The sequence below is a fragment of the Mycena indigotica genome (genome assembly GCF_014461135.1).
Source record: "Mycena indigotica strain 171206Taipei chromosome Unknown Mind.scaff0007, whole genome shotgun sequence".
Taxonomy (NCBI): domain Eukaryota; kingdom Fungi; phylum Basidiomycota; class Agaricomycetes; order Agaricales; family Mycenaceae; genus Mycena; species Mycena indigotica.
Genome location: NW_023503006.1, coordinates 1,756,420 through 1,773,701, shown reverse-complemented (window position 1 = coordinate 1,773,701; position 17,282 = coordinate 1,756,420). Strand labels below are relative to the sequence as shown.

Here is a 17,282-nt window from a genome sequence, read left to right as displayed (position 1 = left end):
GCAAAGGAGGGCATCACCTGCCGCGTTCTTCGATCTCGATTCCGTTATAACTATGCTCTTCGTGTCAGTTACTCGATTACTACGCAGCCTTGCGAATACGAACCCGGAGCGGCCACGCGCCGCGATTTCTCTGCGATGAACATATCAGATAAAGCACGATTCTGAATCCAAGGTCAACTTGCTCTTCACGAGCTTCCTGCTTGACTCCATTGTAACCAGATCTGTCCGCATTCAAGTCGTTACATTGTCAATCGTCAATCTGACAGCGTACCTTCCACGTTCTTCAATGTTGACACCATTATAGCTGCTGACCGTCAAATCCTCATGTTCGAACCCAGCTCGAGCACGTACCCCGAACGGCCTCGCGCCGCGAGCTCTCTGTCAATGTGGTGAGTGGGCAGAAGCGGAGGGATACAAAAAACCTACCCAGCAGGAGCAGCAATGGCGACGGCAGAGAACAAGGCAACCACCGCTGTGATAAGGAGCGTTTGGAGGGCGCGAACCATGATAGAAAGTTGTACTTGGTGGTTTGTGCTGGAGAGAGTTGTTGAGAGACGAAGATGCGAGTTGCTGGCTTTTATGCGTCCAGCTCGCTGCATTCGCACCACCTGAACACTTTCACAACTGAGCAGCATCAAAGGTCTTGAACCTCGTCCCATATTCAACGGCGGCGACTACGTCTTCCCCGCTCAGCGCTCAGGCCGCATCAAGCTGCATATACTCTCGACCGTGACGTCGCTTTGCGCCGTGAGTTTCTTTTTTATACCAGCATTCAATCTTTCCTACTGAGTGCAGATTCCTTTAGTTCAAGCTTTTCACACAAATACAATATGCGAGATGGAGTCTGGCACCATGACCTCACAGGCAGCACTGCCAGCGACCTCGGTACATAGCAAATCACTCGACTCTACGACCGCGATAATACCTGTCCCACAATTCAAAAACGCGCCTTCTATCAATTTCCTCCAATTCAGAAACTTACCTGCGTCTCCCACCAACAGTCGCCTTCTTTCTGGACTTTTCTATGTATTCCAGCGATGAATCGAGACCCAACTGTGCATTCCCTTCCACCCTACATCATCCGTGTTCAGCGTAGTAAGTATCTGTTAGGAACAACACTTGGAGCGCTTTCAATTGGCTTGACAACACAACATCAGCAAAAAACTTATGTCCTTTCAGAACTCATTCTCGACTTGCATTGCTGACACGTGCAGATGCAGATAAGATAAATGATAAGATGCACATGATTACGGGTATTATATGTACAAAAATGCTTGTTGATTTGCCTCATGAACGGATCATCTCCACGTATCGTTGACCACTACATAGACGGATCAGCTTCTAATGCGCTCGTTGGCTAGGCACATACCTAATGTCCCATTCGCGGGTGACGAAACTGAGTTGTTTGGATCCGACTCCCAGGCGGTGAGGACACCGTTTGTCTTGCGGATATATTTGTACTCGAAGTTGGTCGATGCGGGAACAGTCAATGTGACTTGGAACTCTATCAGCGCCGGACAACAGTGGATCGTAACAACTCACTGGTCCACGTCGGGTAGTTGGCCGACGACAAGAGGAGGGCATTGTCGGGGCTCCAGTTTTGCAACGGGTCGATGGAGCCAGTGATGTAGATGCTCTCTCCAGGTACGGTCGTCGCAAGAACGTTGAAGGTCATGTTAGCGGTGGGCACGGGCGGGCCCGGCTTGCAGACCTTGGGAACCTTGAGCCCTTTAGCGCCCCAGCTGGCTGGAGAGACACCGTCGCGGGCTGCGAACACAGTCAAAGCCGCTGCATACGACCACGTGAGATCAACGGCAGACAATGGAGCCTATTGAGATGTTAGATTCAAGAGTGTAGGTAATACGGACTGGACTAACACCAGTGGCTCTGTCAAACTGTTCGGCCAGGCCGCCATTCGCAGGTGTGTATTTGGCATGGATAGCAAGCGTATCGTCCGCAAAGGTCTTGATAGCGGCAGTGAGCTTCTTGTATGTCGAGCTTGTGCACCCGTATGTGCCGACGGTAACCGAAGACAGGAACTGACGGAAGAAAGGCAGGGAGATGGATGTAACTTTAAGCGACTCCTGAGCTTTCCAAACGATGAGGGCATCGTAGAGCTGTTCGGCAACGACAGCAGTTGTTAGGTACCATGGCTTTAGGACGACATCAGTTTAGTCGAGCAAGCAGCAAACAATTTAACAAAACTGACGTTGCCTCCGAAGTAGACATCTTCCGGGTATCTTCCAGTCGCAACGGCGGCATTGGGGGCAATGCCTTTGTTGATAGCATAGATATCACGGAATGAGTCAACATAGACTTTGAGGCTGGCCAGCGCTTTGTCTGAGCAAGGCTGGAAAGTTGCTGCGTCACATCCAGCAGCAGGATCAAAGGTGTGGACTGATGCCAAAGCCGTGTTTGCGTCCTTTCCGGAGCGACCACCCCTAGTGTTGGCAGTGATGTAACCACCAGTCGGATTCCAGTACGACTGCAGGAAACAGAGGGCGTTGTCCGCTTGCGTGATGTAAGCTGAAGCGTTCTGGCCCAGTGCCTTTGCCAAGGCCGCACCCTCGCGAAGAGACCGATGTTGAACAGCAGTTGTGAAGAAAGAAGATGCAGAAACCTCTTCCCATAGGTCGAACTGTTATAAGGTTAGTACAAATAACTGTGGAGGAGAGGGTCACGCACCCCAGTCGAGTTCCAGTTTGCGACCACGTAGTCGAGATCGAGCTTTATGGCTGGCCAAAGGTTCTTGACGACATTCGCCGTGCTGGAAGTCTTGCGAAGCCAATTGGCATATGCTATCATCGCTGTTGAGCGAAGTGCTGGACCATCTAGACGTATAAGGTGAGCCACAGGACGGTAAACCGGGATATTTTTGCCATACCCCGTTGAGGTCTGCCCCAAGGCTCCGTGAAAGCGGTCAGGTCGATGTTGAACTACATCGCATTGATGATGATGATGCTTCAAGTCAATGGGAGAGCATACCTTAGGCTCACCCAAACCACCTGTGGTGACAGTCCCACTTGGATTTGACACCTGTTGAAGTGTCTTCTCCGCTGCGACAAAGTCTTGAATGCGGCCCAGGAGGCTCTTGTCTTTCCCGCTCGTGAACTGGTCAATGATGACCTTGAAGACCAACGACGAATCGCGGACCCATGTGTACAGGTAGTTTGGATCCGACGTGCTAGGACTAGCGATGACGACACCGGCCTGGGGTAAACATAAGCGCTCATCCTAACATCTAAACAACAGTGAGCACACCTTCGCGCCTGCCGCCTTTGCGCCTTTTGGCCCAATGTTGGCCAACAACCCAGCCTTGGCAATTGGTGACTCTTTTGCGACATACGAGTCGACAGCAGAGGGCTTCGCCAATGCCGCTCCATAGAGAGCCAACGCCGAAACGAGGAGCACACGCATTCTGGTCCGAGCGAGTTGGGTGCGAGTGTAAGAATAAGCGGCCCAGAAGGCTTCCTTATATACGTCTGCCATGGCCCGAGACGTTTGAGGATCGTGAATGTGGGGATTTGATCTCCACGCGAGAATGTCGTCTGGGGCAGCGTGGCTGGCTGTTCTCGTGACCGTTGGTCGATGTCGATCATATGTGGCGATGCATGGAAAGACGGCGAAGAAAGAAGCACGGACGGCGTTCTGTGTTCCGCTTCTTCTCCCGACGATGAGCCGTGGACACGTCTCTTCGTGTTGAGCTCGTCGAGCGCGAGGTGGTTCCAAACGAGCCCAAGATTACTGGCAACGGTGGAAGATCTGTCCAAGGTTGAAACCCTTCACATGTTGTGATGTCACCCGTAATCCCAAGCAAATTGTAAGCGAGGCTCGGCAGAGTTGATCTGGAGCCCCTGAATTCAAAGTGTTTTCCCAAATCGCCACAAAATTAGTTCCTTACAGCGCTGACTCTCTGTCTCTTACTGGTAGATAACTACTGCATCGTATCATATCGATACTTATAGCCGGCAACCTGATGAACAGCTTCCCACATATTTGCGTGTTGGAACGAACAGGAAGACTTGTGCACGAGTTCAAGGCAAGTCTATTGTTTGCATTCGAAGATGATAGGCTTCCCTAGTTTCCGGGAGCGCGCTGAGTAAATGGGTATCGGCGCTGTGGAGCATGGTAGCGAGGTCAGCTCTATGAACCTAGAAACTGGTCAGATCTATTCCAGATTTAAGAATGGCGTGCAAGTATAAAACTTGGAGGCGACACGATGACTTTGGTCAGACTACAATTTGTTGACTCTCAAATACTTACCACCAATCATGGTTCACACTCTTGCTGCTCTGATCGCCATTGTACTCGTTGCCAGCGTCGCAGTGGGGGCTCCTGCAGGGTAGGTTCTCCAAGTTTGACCTTGGGCCACGTTACTTAGATGAAACAGGAAAGTGATTGCTGCTCGCGGTCGTGGAGGGTATGGCCCGGCCATGTGTCCTTGTTATTTCCACAGCCGTTAACTAGCTATAACGGAGTGAACATCGAAGAACGCGGACGGTACTTTTGTCAGCTCGTCGATGTTGCAAGTTATCTGACCAGTGGCAAAGCGGAGGATACAATGGGGTCAAGACGGGAGTCCGCAACGTTGGCAATGAGTACTGGGAGTGTTGATACGTCAGATTGATTACTGATGCAGGTATAGGATCATCGAGGAGCGCGGCCGTGGAGGGTACAGCCGTTTTCGTCGTTCGGAAGAATGCTAATTCTTGGGCTTCAGATACAACTCTGTGAACGCGAATAACTGAGCACACGAGAGTTACCAAATCGTTGTACATATTCAAAGTTTGAAGCAGTTCTGTTATATTGACTCTGAATCGATCTTGCCTCTGATTCATACTCAATACCAGTGAGGCACCATTCTTAGCCAGTCGCCATAGCGTGGATGAAGACGGTGAGTGGGACGAGAACGCAATCATCCCTAAATTCGCCGTTTTTAGATGATTATTATAAGAGACAGAGATGGACTGACAAAAAGAAAACAGCCTGAGAATCCAGGCTGCAATGCCTACAACTTCTCAGGTACCTCAAACCTGTGGCCCTGGCTCGCCCAATGCCTTTCTATTTCGATGAACCGATCCACGGCATCAAGTATCGTCTCGCGCCAGGTCTTGAATGCCGAAATTGGATACCCAAACGACTCCTCGACTGGAGTCAGATCCACATCTATCTGATAGCTGGGCCAGCGAGGAACGGTCTCCGGATCGGCGAGGCGCGCGCGGAGTTCAGGTCTTTCATCGTGAATGAACTTGATAGCATCGCGGAAGTCGGTTTGTTCGGGTGATGCAATGGCAACTCGACGAGGGCGGGTTTCATTAGCTGTAGGAGCAGCAAGAGCAGCGATGTGGATACGGGCGACATCTCGAACATCAATGGTCCCCGGAAAAGTCTGGTAGACTTTGTTGTCTGGACGAAGGAGCTGATAGATATAGGCGTCAGATGAAAATGCTAGAGTAGAACCTTCCGGAGTTGGGACGATGGACTCGAAACCAGGTGCAAGTGGGCCAAATATCCAGGGTGGATTGACTGAGTGAAGATGAGAAGCTGCAAGACCATAACTATACGAGGGAAATGTACAGATCGTAACGTCCATCTCAGGGTGTTCTTTTGCGTATTGAAGAATGGCTTGTTCACTGAACTTCTTCTCGCCAATGTACACGTCGACTAGATTTCCTTGCAGAGCCTCCTCTCTGGTCAATGAGACCCAATCTATGTAACCATGAGCAATTTGGTTCTCAAAAGATCGTCATGGACCCGCCATCTGGCCCGTATTGATTTTCCGGAAAGCTGGCTATACTGCCTGTTGCAACAACTTTATATATTCTGGCTTTGGTTGCGGCGCGAAGGATGTTTAGTGAGCCGTCAATGGCAGTCCTGAAAGCAGCAATGCTATCTGCGCGACCCGGAAGTGGGGCTGCAGTATGAATTATTGCGCCGACGCCTTTGAAAACCTCCGTCAAATCAGCAGTCGCGATGTCGATGATCTCAACGGCTTCAAATTGCTGGTAAGAGGAAAATGCCTCATTGAGAAGCGAGAGCTTCTGGCCACGAGCGGAGCTGAAAGATAGGTTGGATTGACTTTCAGACATCTTAGTAACCACGCACCCTCGCACTGGATATCCCGCTTTGAGAAGCTCATGCACCACTACAGATCCCAGGTATCCCGATGCACCAGTGACCTGCATAAGAGGATCATCAGTCGTCAATTTTGAGATCCACAAGGGTAGCTAACTCACGAAGACCAAGGGTTTCGAGGACATTGTCAACAGTTGATGAGGGAGTCCCAAGTATACTTCACGACGTGGCACTTATACCGGGTGCTTAAGAAGAGCGATGGACCTTGACATCTTCTGTCGGTTCCTAACTAACGCTGACAAGACGCTGGCAAATGTCATTGGGGCGCTGAATCTTCAATTGCTCGTGAAACAAGCGGGATGGAGCTCAGGCTTTTAGCGCTGGAGTCGAGCCTCACGATGAGGTCAAATTGAGAAATGTGTTGAGTCCATGTGCGCTTCGTTTGACAGCAGTCCGCTCTTTTCGCTAGTCGACACCGACATACGCCGCAATGGTGGTACAGAATAGATTCGGGTTGACAGGAAAAATAAGTGAAAATAAAGGAGTCACGGCGTGACAATTGAAAGTCAGCGTGACAATTGAAGATCACGCCCCTGACTCACCTCTACAACGACTCGAGTTGAAGCTGCAAGATTCGAAGTGAAGGCTGTAGGTACGTACGTATTCTAGTAAGGTAACTTCTCAGGTACCTCAAACTTGTGGCCCTTGCTCGTCCAGTACTTTTCTAACTCAATGAAACGATCCACTGCATCAAGTATTGTCTCGCGCCACGTCTTGAACCCCGAAATTGGATACCCGAATGACTTTTCGACTGGCGTCAAGTCCACATCTATCTTATAGGTCGGCCAACGCGGGACCGATTCCGGATCAGCAAGACGGTCTCTGAGCTCGGGGCGTTCATCATAGATGAACTTGATGGCGTCGCGGAAGTCGGTTTGCTCTGGTGAGGCGAGGGCCACGCGACGGGGACGCGTTCCATTGGGTGTCGGAGCGGAAATAGCAGCAATATGGATACGGGCAACATCTCGAACGTCAATAGTCCCTGGGAAAGTGTAATAGACCTTGTTGTCCGAGCGAAGGAGCTGGTAGACATAAGCGGCGGTGGAGAACGCTGGGGTTGAGCCTTCGGGAGTTGGAACGATGGACTCGAAGCCAGGTGCAACTGGGCCAAATATCCAGGGTGGGTTGACTGAGTGAACTTTAGAAGTAGTAATGCAACACTGGAGAAAGGAAGGCATACAAATAGTAATATCCATCTCAGGATGTTCGTCTGCGTATTGAAGAATGGCTTGTTCACCAAACTTTTTCTCTCCGACGTATAATGTGAATGCATTTCCCTGCAGGGCCTCTTCTCGAGTCAACGCAACCCAATCTGTTAATCCATGAGCCTCAGTTTTGAACTTGTTGTGGTCAACTGACCATCCGCGCCATATTTATCTTGAGGAAAACTGACTATCGTGCCAGTCGCGACAACTTTGCGTATTCCGGCGGTGTTCGCTGCACGCAGAATATTCAGAGAACCGTCTATGGCGGTTTTAAAAGCCGTGACACTATCTGCGCGACCGGGAATTGGGGCTGCGGTGTGTATTATTGCGCCCACGCCTTTGAAAACTTCGGTATAATCAGCTGTCGCGATGTCGTCGATCTCGACAGCTTCAAACTGTTGATAACTTGCGAAAGCTTCTTTGAGAAGCGCGAATTTTCGTCCACGAGCGGAACTAAAACCATGAATTGGAATTGTTTAGACGCTGGAGAAAAATACACACCCTCGCACTGGATACCCTGCTTTAAGCAGCTCATGCACTACGACAGATCCGAGGTATCCGGATGCACCAGTAACCTATACGGTCGAGTTGTCAAACTCGCGAGCCTGAGAGCGGTTGCCGAGAGACTCACGAAAACCAAGGGCTTTGAAGACATCGACAGAGGCAAGTTTGGACTCCGCAGCGGAGATTTCGTGCGGGATACTTTATATACGCTGGAGTGTAAGAAAGGCCGCGGATGCCAGTGGGCCTTGTCATGAGGATCGCCCTAGGGTTACTAACGCTGACAAAACGCTGAGTGAGGCTTTCAAAGCGTCAATTGCTAATAGACTGAGTGTTCTGGAATCTGGAATCTGGAAGTTGAACATTCGCTTCGACTTACGGTAAACAGAGCATAAGCTACCATGACTTGCTCACCACCAGAAGGACAGTAGCGCGTGTGCGTGCAATAGAGAGTCCAATGAGCATCGCGACGGGATGGGCCAAGATCAGAGGAAGATGTTGGGGGTGCGCTTCTGTGCCAGTGGCTGGCGCTTGGCAGTAGGTTCGACCGTGCTGTGATAACGGCCTTCCCTTCGAGACTTGCGACATTGAGATATTGAAAACTAGTCGAAGCCTTGACCAAATGTGTCAAAATGAGTTATACATAGCTATGATGTGACACTCATTGTCGAATATTTCGGATTTCGACGAAACCAAAACGGGAACACAACAGTACGAGAATGCTCTAACGAAAATGGCAGATACATGATAAGCCAGTGCGTTTTCGGCGACCGTCAGTTGACCATAACGACTGTAATGTTATTCAGCTCCAACACGGGCGCCGGTCCAGCCTGCCAGTGTCCAATCTATGAGCCACACAGTTCATTCATGTAACAGCAGCGCATACCCCGATGAGATGAAGCCGCGCAACAGCGAGCTGCGCCCGTCCCGAGACAAAGAAGTTTTCAGTTGATGGCGCCGTCAACGTGAAGTTTTCATAACGCCCTCCACCCGTCTCGAGCGGAATCGTCGGGTTGAACAGCCCGGTATAAATGCAGTCGCCCAGCTGGCCCTGTGGTGAAGGGCACGTTACGCTGGAGGAGGTAGGACACGATAACAGACAAATGACCATGCCGACTTCGGTTGAACTGAGCAGTCCATTCTGTACATAGTCATGAGCGGTTCGTTGAAGCAAGCGGATTAGCTTCCTACATTGCGGATAACTTGCACTGTGAATGTGCCTCCAAGCTTGATATGGGCGCCTGCTACTGGCGCGCCAATGCGACTGCTTTGCCCCATAACAGAGGTTGCAGCACCAAGGGTGGTAACGAGGATCGAGAAACCCAACTTCATAGTGAGATTGTCGCTTACCCTCCGACCGGTGGAGCTATATATGCATTCTCGAGGTGAGACCAGTGCTGATTAGTTTGCATAACAATTGCGAAGAATGCTTTTCACGTCAGATTTTTAGCACATTCGACCAAAACGAGAAATTCAGAAAGCAACTTGACGTCCAGCGCGTTTGCTAGAGGCTGTCAAATATGCATAGGCACGCCGCGGCCAGTTCGTCCGTTTGATTCAGAAATTGATACAACTAGAAATATACTTCTCATATGTCCTCGACTGCGGGCAGCTAAGCTCCAAACGCATGGAAGAAGTCCTGGCTTTCATGACCCTCCTTCATCTTCACAATCGACGTTGCAAACCCATGTGTTCGTCCTTCGGCCTGGCGGTTGTACAGGTAGTGTTGAGCGTACTGCGGAGCTAACCGCGTTTCAGCCAGAGATGCTTGTTCGCCTATCCAGACATAAATAGTTGGCGATGCTCCGTTGAAAGAGCAATCCAGAAGGAATGCATCGGCAGAAGAGAGGGATTGCCTCGTCGCAGGCTCGATATTCTCGAAGGCAACTTTCCCAGAGGCATCGGAGACGCGGAATAGATGTGGCCTTGGGGCAACACCAGGAAGAGGCGGCGCAGGTGCAACATGGACATCCTCTCCAAACGCTGCAAGGAATTTGGAGGCACCGGATGTTCCTTCGTCTGCAACTTCCGATGAGCGAGTACTAGATGATGACAAGGCAAGTCGCACCGAAGACCTCAACATCGCAATGGCCCTGTCGGGGCTCAACAAGGCTTTGAGAAAATTCAGCAGCCTTGAATTTCTCTTTTCCGGCACTAGAGGAATAAGCACGAGAAGGACAAGCTTTATGGGTTATCCCGTACCTTGTCTTAGTATTGAATTGCCACACATGTGTACCCTTGTCCAGCACGTAGACATCGCCCTCGACAATGTTTGATGCTTTCGGAGCTATTTCGCGCACAACAAGATTGTTGTGGGTGCCTGATTTGAAGAGCTTGATGAGGTAGAGTTTATGAAGATTCAAGGGTGGAGCCTCAGAAACGTGGTGGAAGCCAGTGGCAACGCCTCCACGCACACAGACAAAGCGAGGGAAGTATGAGAGGAAACGATCGGATTCGTAGCCTTGCACTTCGCGATATTGAACCGGTACGCCATGTAGGTCTTGCTGAAGTCAGATAGCCTGATGATATGTATAGCAAAAGCGCACTCACGGTCATCGAGCTCGACAGTTTTGTAAGCAGCGGTGCCAGCTTCATCTTGAGTGGTGTCCTCGCCCAGCCAGAAATGGAGGTCGAACGAGAAGCTCTTAGCATCTGGGGTTGTCTTGTAGGTCTAAAAGAGGTTGCTTGAGAAATAAAACGGGATCCTGATGGTGAATGGCACACGTTGAGGACAATATAGGAGTCGCCATCATAGAACGACCCCAATTTGTTCTTGGGCCATTCAACGACCTTGAACTTCTCAATCCGCCAAATCTGAAGGCCCTCAGAAGTCCCCGCGGTTGCCCAAGCTGGCTCTTCGTCGCCAGCGGCTTCACGAACGCGCTTTTCGAGCTAGTTCCAACATTTTAACATTCGAACTCAACTCCGACTCTTTGCTTACATCGGAGCCCAACAACGCAATATTAGAATCCTTAATGTCGTATGTGGTCGGTTTCGTGAGGTGGGCCATGGTGGAGAGGAATGAAGGTGAGCGACATTGTAATCAGCGCCGAAGAGTCATTCCACGTGACGTCGACAAGCAGTTTCAATAGTTGGGATTGATCATGATTCAACTATGGTATGCGTTGTGCTTTGATTGGCTTGACTCCCGGGTCAAGCTTATAAGCTTACACATCGATGTCTATGCGTGATACAGCAAATACGTTTGAGCTATCAGCTCGATATGCACGTCAAGCAAGAGCAGTTTTGGGAGTTGGTGAGTTCGTTTATTCCGATGGCGCTTTCTTTGGTCTACCTCTACTTCTCCGTGAGGAGTTTGGTGTTGTTGGTTCAGGTTTTTTTATGACTTTGGCAAGATTGCGTTCTTCCGGCGGGAGATACGACATCCCAAGCTCAGAAAGCACCTCCTCCTCTGTGTCTGAGCGGACCAATTCCCAAAAACCATTCCCATTACCAGGTTCAGATTCAATTGTGTCGATATTGTCCCCATTACGGTTCCAGCGCCATAGTCCAAACTCGTTCAGATGCAGGCCAGCTTTTGATGCGCGCAGGCGAAGTTGGCGGTTGAATTCGGTATCACCCGTGAACGCAAGGAGCGCCGCGCCACGAGATTTTTGAGCGACCATACTGGATGTCCATTGATCAATCGATTCTCGAAAGAGACGGAGATAACTCACTTGATATCCAGCCGACGATACGAGCCTTCTCCGGCCTTGATAGCAGCGAGTCGTCGTTGCCATTGCATAGACCTATCGCTATTGGATGTTACCGCCTCGGGAATCCGCACAATTCCCTGCCATTTCAAGTCTCCAGCGGAGAGAGTTGCCGCAAGCAGACCACGGTCAGTGAGCGGAGGGAGAAAGTTGGTCTTGAGGAGCGGACGCGCGGATTTGGGAGGGGCACCACGTTTCTGTGCGGTTTGGGGGAAAGGTACATGAACGTGGTCCGGGTGAAGGATGATGAGGTCAATATCTGAGGAGTCCTGCGACCCTCGACGGCTGGGCAACGAAGTCAATTTCCCGTAGATTTGGATAAGTGTGCATACTAGCTGCCTCCAAGGATAACTTCGTATTTGGGAGGCACAGCGTCACGAATGAACTGCTATAAAGCCTTCAATCGTTTTAACCATCAAAAGTCGACAAAAAGCACACCACAACCGTTTCTGCCTCTGACCGGGATACTCGAGAAAGTTTGCGGAAATACTGAACGCCAATTTGTTGTTGCTTGGTCAGCAGTGCGAGGAACCGTGGCGTCGTCTGAAGTTGTTTAATTGTGGTGCACCCTGCCTCGACAAGGACTTTGGCCTTTGCTACCCTGAGCAAGTCGTCAAGGTGAGGAGATATATGGATCGAGGAAAAGACGAACCCAATGCCGGGAATCTGTTCCAGCTCTGACCGGGCCAATTGAGCTTTCTTCACGGCCTGAACAGCTCGTTCATCGACCTTCGTAGACAAACCCGACTTCCGAGCCGGCTCTGTTTCGCCCAAGAATTCTCTAATCCTACGAAGAATACCCGGACCAACACCTTTCAGCTACGATAGTCAGAGTCGCTTTCCAAAGCTCGCAGCGGGCTCACCGATTTCACCTCGTCTGCAGACTGTATAGGATAGTCCAACTCGCTAATGACGTTAATGGCGCTCGTGAATGCTCTGACTTTGAACGGGTTCTTGTCTGGATTCTGTGTCTCTTCGTCCTTGTCTACATGACCGGTATTGTTGGTTCCAAATCTTTGTAGGAGGAAGCTGAAAACATACCTACCAGCTCTCAGCATCTCGAGGACTGCCTGGTTGGGCCCGGCGGTCGAGTAGACACGAAATGGTAGCGAAAGTCGGCAGCGACTGCCGCATGCTAGTCGTTGCATGGAGAAAAACTTCAAGAGTGAAATGCGGTCACGCGATTGATATGATCACGACGCGTGGTCGAAAAAACAAGCATATCATATTCCTGCACGCAGAAACTACTGAATCTCATCCGGAGAGTACGGCTCCTCATAGTTCAAGACTCCTTTACGGCGCTGCATTTCGTCCACGGCATAGGGCTCCTTGTAGAAAATCGGTCCATTGCGACGCTCAATCTCATCGGGTGAGTAGGGCTCCTCATAGTTGAGAGGGCCTTTCGGGGCTCGCTTAGCAGCAGCTATAAACAGTAAACGTTATCAGACTCGTTGATCTGCGCCGGGAAACAGGATTCCACCAACCATTGCCAGCTTTGGCGGGAGCACCATTGACAAGAACGATGCAAGCACCACTGAGAAGAGCAGCAAAGCACCAGTCGAAGCGCATTGGGTTAAGTGTTGCGTGAGATGTGATGGGAATGAAAAAATGTGTTCGGGACACAAGTAGAAGTAAACCTCCCTTTTATACCTTTTGCTGCGAACCTGGACCGCAACAGTAAGAGAGAAATAATTGCATCAAATGAAAACGCCGTTGATCATCTTCCCTCAAATGAAACCACAAACAAGTTTGGTTCGGCTCGGGCTCGGAACCTCATCGCAGTGGCTCCACCGTCGAGGCATTGGTAAAATAGGCTTCAAGTCAATAATGTTTCACAGCGGCGTCCTCTAGTTCCTTTCACAACCCCAAGATCAAGTTCGATACTCCTTTCGCCGGCCCGCATATCCATTTAGAATCAAGCCAATTGCATCAATTCAAAGCCTACGGCCACCCAAAGAATTTAGCCCCCGAGGCAGCCGATGAAGGAAACAGAAACTTACCAAGCGGAGGCATCGAGAATACCTGCTCGAACTGCAACCGGCACCCAACACAATCATCCCCGAATGCCAACTCGACTGTAATCTCCGTCTGTCCGAGGCAGGGAAAGCGCGGGGTCGGCGGCTTCAGCTCTTGTCCGTCGAGATAACTGCGACCTTCCTGATCGGCATGGCTAGTGAAATTGAGCGTACCGAGGAGCGATATGCGATGTGGTTTAGTATTCCACGAGACACCGCTTTTGGACAGATCTAGATTCGGAGAACGTGTGGCTTCGACAAGCCACACTTGGATGGCCGTCATGTCTCCTCTTGCAGAATAGCTCTTGTTTCCTGCCGATAGCTCGGCCCGTGGAGAGACCCAGCCAGTGAGGTAACAAGTTGGCCAGTTGCTCTTCGTTTTCCAGCGGTATATCATCGAGTCCTGCGAAAGTTCCAGTCAGCCTGTGCCGAGAATTGCGAAGAAAACCAATTACAGTTTGACTGAGAACGACAGAGCTACTTGGACGATAGAACTTGTTGGGCTCTTCTGCACTAACACGAATGAACAAAGCAGGAAACACCATTTGAGGAACTGGCTCAGAATGAGCAAGTAGTAGGTTATGATCATACAAAACGCACATTTGAATCGGTTCTTCCGCATAATTTCGTGACCCTGTAGTAAGTTTGGCGAAGGAGTTACATTTTCGAAATGGGTTTCCACATTTTTGGCCCCCAAAAGGGTCTGCTGGTGCACAGGGGGGCCGAACAGCACGTCGATGTGGATAGCAAGCGATAGCAGAACGGTCAACATGGTAATGGAGAGGCCACAAAAGACCAAACGAGGACGGCTTCGCTTCTCAATACGTTTTGTGTCGACGTCTTCGTCGAGCATGAGAGGAGTATATTCCGCCATGCGTAGTCGAGAGTGAGTGGAGGAGTATTGGGGCTATTCACGTAGAGCTATGCTCTGCTCTAATCATAGACTCGGAGGACCGTTGTCGGGGATCATCAACATTATTATGTGCAAGACGCCGCTTTCACCCCTTGATATATCGGAGAGATCAAAGGACAGGTTCAAGTTAGTCCCGCAGATATCGACGTTGCGGGCAGCACCACCGGCATATCCCGGGAGTGAATGAAGCGCCAGCCATAAACCTCGGGATATGTTAGACCTTCGGTACCTCGACGAGATGAAGTTACCTGTCTTCAAGATTCCCTTTGGAGCTCTAGAAATCGCCCTGGCAGGCTTATTCTTCAGTTTCGTTCTCAATTTGTCCACAATATGGCAGCTCCATCAACGAGTGCAGCGATGCAGTGTAGATTCCGGGTCCTCAATGGTAGACGATAGTTCGTTCAGTATGTTCGAAGGTCGAGGCTTGGTTTGTTGCTCATGATAGCCCCAGCTTACAAGGGTGACGACTACCCTCATCAGCTCCCACTCGCCATTCCTTCCATCTTGTCGTCGAGGACAGCAAAAGATATGGGTTGTCCGACTTGAATGCGTATGCCGACTGGAGAACGACCGACTTGTTTCCCCGAAGTAACGGGTTTGTACATTTAGGACCCCAAGGTTAGCTCTGTTTCAATGCCATATTTTTGACGTTTGCTGACTGGAGCTACATAGGAAGAACATTCGGTGAGTGTTTTCAAATTGTAATCTTCAGAGATGCAGACAGATCGAGCAGGAGTCGCAATGTTCCACCAAATGCATTGTCTCCAGCGAATCCGCAACGCTATCGTGCAAGGAGACCCCGGACACCACACACGACATTGCCTCAATCTACTCCGTCAGGCAGTTCTCTGCGCTAGTGACACCACACTTGACCCAATGAATGTGGAAAGAGGCACGGATGGTTTAGGGGTCGTCCACGTTTGTCGAGATTGGCGCAAGGTCTACGAGTTTGTGGAGAGGAACCAGTTGGAGAATGTCAATGACACGAAGGGGTGGTAGTTCAAAGAATTCTGGCATGCAATGTCGTTGCGGTGCGTGGGCGAGTGAGAGTTTACGGTATATGTTCATTCCATCCCAACCCTTGGAAGCTTGGCCTCACTTCGAAGCTTGAAGGCGGAAGAACTGGGATGTTGCTGGTCAAAGGACGGGTGTGACGAAAAGAAAGAGGGTCACGTGTGACAAAATCTGTTGACTCTAGATCTAAACTTTGTCTAAACTACTCTAAATCAGAAACCCGAAAATTTACAAACCAAACCTACAAACGCTCCATGATTCCACTTGACGAATGCCAGCAAGAGCTGGAAGGTTCCGCTGACTGTCGTCCTATGCGAAGGGGGTGGATAAGCTGACCAACACTTGCCCTTGACATGCTGCCAAAGCTTCAGTCAGCAACGGCCCGACTCCCGCAACTAGCTCAGAAATGCATATAAAAGACGACTTTCGCGTCCACAGAGAACATCAAATTCCTTTCTTTTCCATCCCAATGTCTGCAAAAGCCTCTTGTTTTTGTGAGTACTAGTCTCTCCAAGTGACTGTCTGAGATCAACAATTGATTTATCTACTCAGGTCACTGGTGCCTCTGGATATCTCGGCTCTGTTGTCGTCAACGAACTCCTCGAAGCAGGCTACCCAGTCAGAGGGTATGGCCATCTCCCCCAGTGAAACCATCGTCTTGCTAATGCACAACATAGAGCCGCTCGTGGCCGCAAAGTTGCAGCCATCAAAGAAGCTTTTGCTAAATACCCATCGTTTGAAGCTGTTGAAATCGCCGATGTCGCAACTGCTGACTACACCGATATACTGGCTGGCGTCGGCGCCATTATCCACACCGCAGCCCCACTCCCTGGCCGTGTTGAAGGCGAAGCGGCGTTTACAAGTGCTATCGATGGGTCTTTGAACATTCTCCGCGCTGCCAATAAGGCTGGAATATCCAGAGTCGTGGTCACAGGCTCTACAGTGTCGTTCCCGGAGAACAAATTTGGCCCAGATGGTCAGTAAATCTCCACACAAAAAGCGGGTAATTCTTAGAACTACTAGATTGGGTTGCTGTGACCAAAGAAGAGGCACTCAAAGGAAGCGCTATTGAGCTTTACGTCGCCGAAAAAAAATATAGCGAGCAAGCCATCCTCGAGTTCGCGAAAGAACATGCGCAAATGGATATCACAATCTGTAAGTGTTTTGTCGTCCCACAAGATCTCCATTCTCATTATTGTGTCAAGTCAACCCGCCATGGATTTTTGGTCCCCTTGCTCCAGGATTTGAATCGCTCATTCCCACTCCTAATGGCGCATACGCATCTTTCTCTGCGAATGGTTTCGTATATCAGCTCCTTCGCGCGGACAATACAAGCTACCATTATTCTCCCGGAACAATAGACGTGCGTGATGTTGCTCGCATCCACATCGCAGCACTCTCTCCCCCTCACGCCCAATGGCACTCGACCCCGTCGTCTTGCGATTGTCTCCCCTTACCAGACCGACTTCCGAGATGCCATCAAATATATTCAGGATGAGCGTCCAGAACTTAGCAATCGTCTTGCTGATCCTGAGACTGTACCCCGCTGGTCGACTTATAAGCTCGATGTGGACTTGTCGCCGATAGAAGAGTTCTTTGGATATCCCATTTCGGCGTTCAAGACCTGGCGGGAAACCATTCTTGATACTATCGATCGGTTCATCGAAATAGAGAATAATTGGAGGGGTGCAGGTTACGAGTTTGAAGTTCCAAAGCAGCCACCGATGTGATTTTAATCGTAGCTTGCAAAATGAAATCTACATTTGCAGAAAAGATTTGCTTGCTG

General features: G+C 50.1%; 8 protein-coding genes across 8 annotated transcripts; 1 reads left to right on the top strand and 7 right to left on the bottom strand.

Moving 5' to 3' along the window:
• Positions 1-1,298: 1,298 nt before the first annotated feature.
• Positions 1,299-3,489, bottom strand: MIND_00827200 (Glucoamylase; the record flags this gene model as incomplete). The annotated part of the gene is made up of 9 exons (XM_037364942.1): positions 1,299-1,321; positions 1,370-1,495; positions 1,543-1,828; positions 1,869-2,153; positions 2,210-2,638; positions 2,686-2,831; positions 2,885-2,936; positions 2,986-3,210; positions 3,262-3,489. 9 exons carry the CDS (start codon positions 3,487-3,489, stop codon positions 1,299-1,301), a joined length of 1,800 nt encoding a protein of 599 aa, XP_037218184.1.
• A 1,374-nt stretch (positions 3,490-4,863) lies between these two features.
• Positions 4,864-6,260, bottom strand: MIND_00827100 (Epimerase domain-containing protein; the record flags this gene model as incomplete). The annotated part of the gene is made up of 6 exons (XM_037364941.1): positions 4,864-4,921; positions 4,973-4,986; positions 5,027-5,709; positions 5,759-6,057; positions 6,106-6,179; positions 6,237-6,260. The coding sequence occupies 6 exons, from the start codon at positions 6,258-6,260 to the stop codon at positions 4,864-4,866; spliced, it is 1,152 nt and encodes a 383-aa protein (XP_037218183.1).
• Positions 6,261-6,740: 480 nt separating this feature from the next.
• MIND_00827000 (Epimerase domain-containing protein) lies at positions 6,741-8,097 on the bottom strand (the record flags this gene model as incomplete). Its single annotated transcript, XM_037364940.1, has 5 exons — positions 7,972-8,097; positions 7,842-7,915; positions 7,495-7,793; positions 7,316-7,447; positions 6,741-7,264 (listed from the first exon to the last, which is right to left on the bottom strand). Exons 1-5 carry the CDS (start codon positions 7,993-7,995, stop codon positions 6,741-6,743), a joined length of 1,053 nt encoding a protein of 350 aa, XP_037218182.1. The 5' UTR covers positions 7,996-8,097.
• A 517-nt stretch (positions 8,098-8,614) lies between these two features.
• Positions 8,615-9,173, bottom strand: MIND_00826900 (uncharacterized protein; the record flags this gene model as incomplete). The annotated part of the gene is made up of 3 exons (XM_037364939.1): positions 8,615-8,671; positions 8,728-8,982; positions 9,033-9,173. 3 exons carry the CDS (start codon positions 9,171-9,173, stop codon positions 8,615-8,617), a joined length of 453 nt encoding a protein of 150 aa, XP_037218181.1.
• A 280-nt stretch (positions 9,174-9,453) lies between these two features.
• Positions 9,454-10,851, bottom strand: MIND_00826800 (Actin-binding protein; the record flags this gene model as incomplete). The annotated part of the gene is made up of 6 exons (XM_037364938.1): positions 9,454-9,860; positions 9,910-9,995; positions 10,044-10,341; positions 10,392-10,512; positions 10,566-10,733; positions 10,783-10,851. The coding sequence occupies 6 exons, from the start codon at positions 10,849-10,851 to the stop codon at positions 9,454-9,456; spliced, it is 1,149 nt and encodes a 382-aa protein (XP_037218180.1).
• A 256-nt stretch (positions 10,852-11,107) lies between these two features.
• Positions 11,108-12,711, bottom strand: MIND_00826700 (DNA polymerase; the record flags this gene model as incomplete). The annotated part of the gene is made up of 7 exons (XM_037364937.1): positions 12,600-12,711; positions 12,418-12,539; positions 12,207-12,373; positions 11,993-12,155; positions 11,887-11,942; positions 11,519-11,839; positions 11,108-11,468 (listed from the first exon to the last, which is right to left on the bottom strand). Exons 1-7 carry the CDS (start codon positions 12,700-12,702, stop codon positions 11,108-11,110), a joined length of 1,293 nt encoding a protein of 430 aa, XP_037218179.1. The 5' UTR covers positions 12,703-12,711.
• A 758-nt stretch (positions 12,712-13,469) lies between these two features.
• MIND_00826600 (uncharacterized protein) lies at positions 13,470-14,443 on the bottom strand (the record flags this gene model as incomplete). The annotated part of the gene is made up of 4 exons (XM_037364936.1): positions 13,470-13,495; positions 13,555-13,972; positions 14,025-14,122; positions 14,170-14,443. 4 exons carry the CDS (start codon positions 14,441-14,443, stop codon positions 13,470-13,472), a joined length of 816 nt encoding a protein of 271 aa, XP_037218178.1.
• A 1,459-nt stretch (positions 14,444-15,902) lies between these two features.
• Positions 15,903-17,226, top strand: MIND_00826500 (Epimerase domain-containing protein; the record flags this gene model as incomplete). Its single annotated transcript, XM_037364935.1, has 7 exons — positions 15,903-15,926; positions 15,979-15,990; positions 16,049-16,122; positions 16,174-16,472; positions 16,520-16,651; positions 16,702-16,859; positions 16,891-17,226. 7 exons carry the CDS (start codon positions 15,903-15,905, stop codon positions 17,224-17,226), a joined length of 1,035 nt encoding a protein of 344 aa, XP_037218177.1.
• Positions 17,227-17,282: the final 56 nt, after the last annotated feature.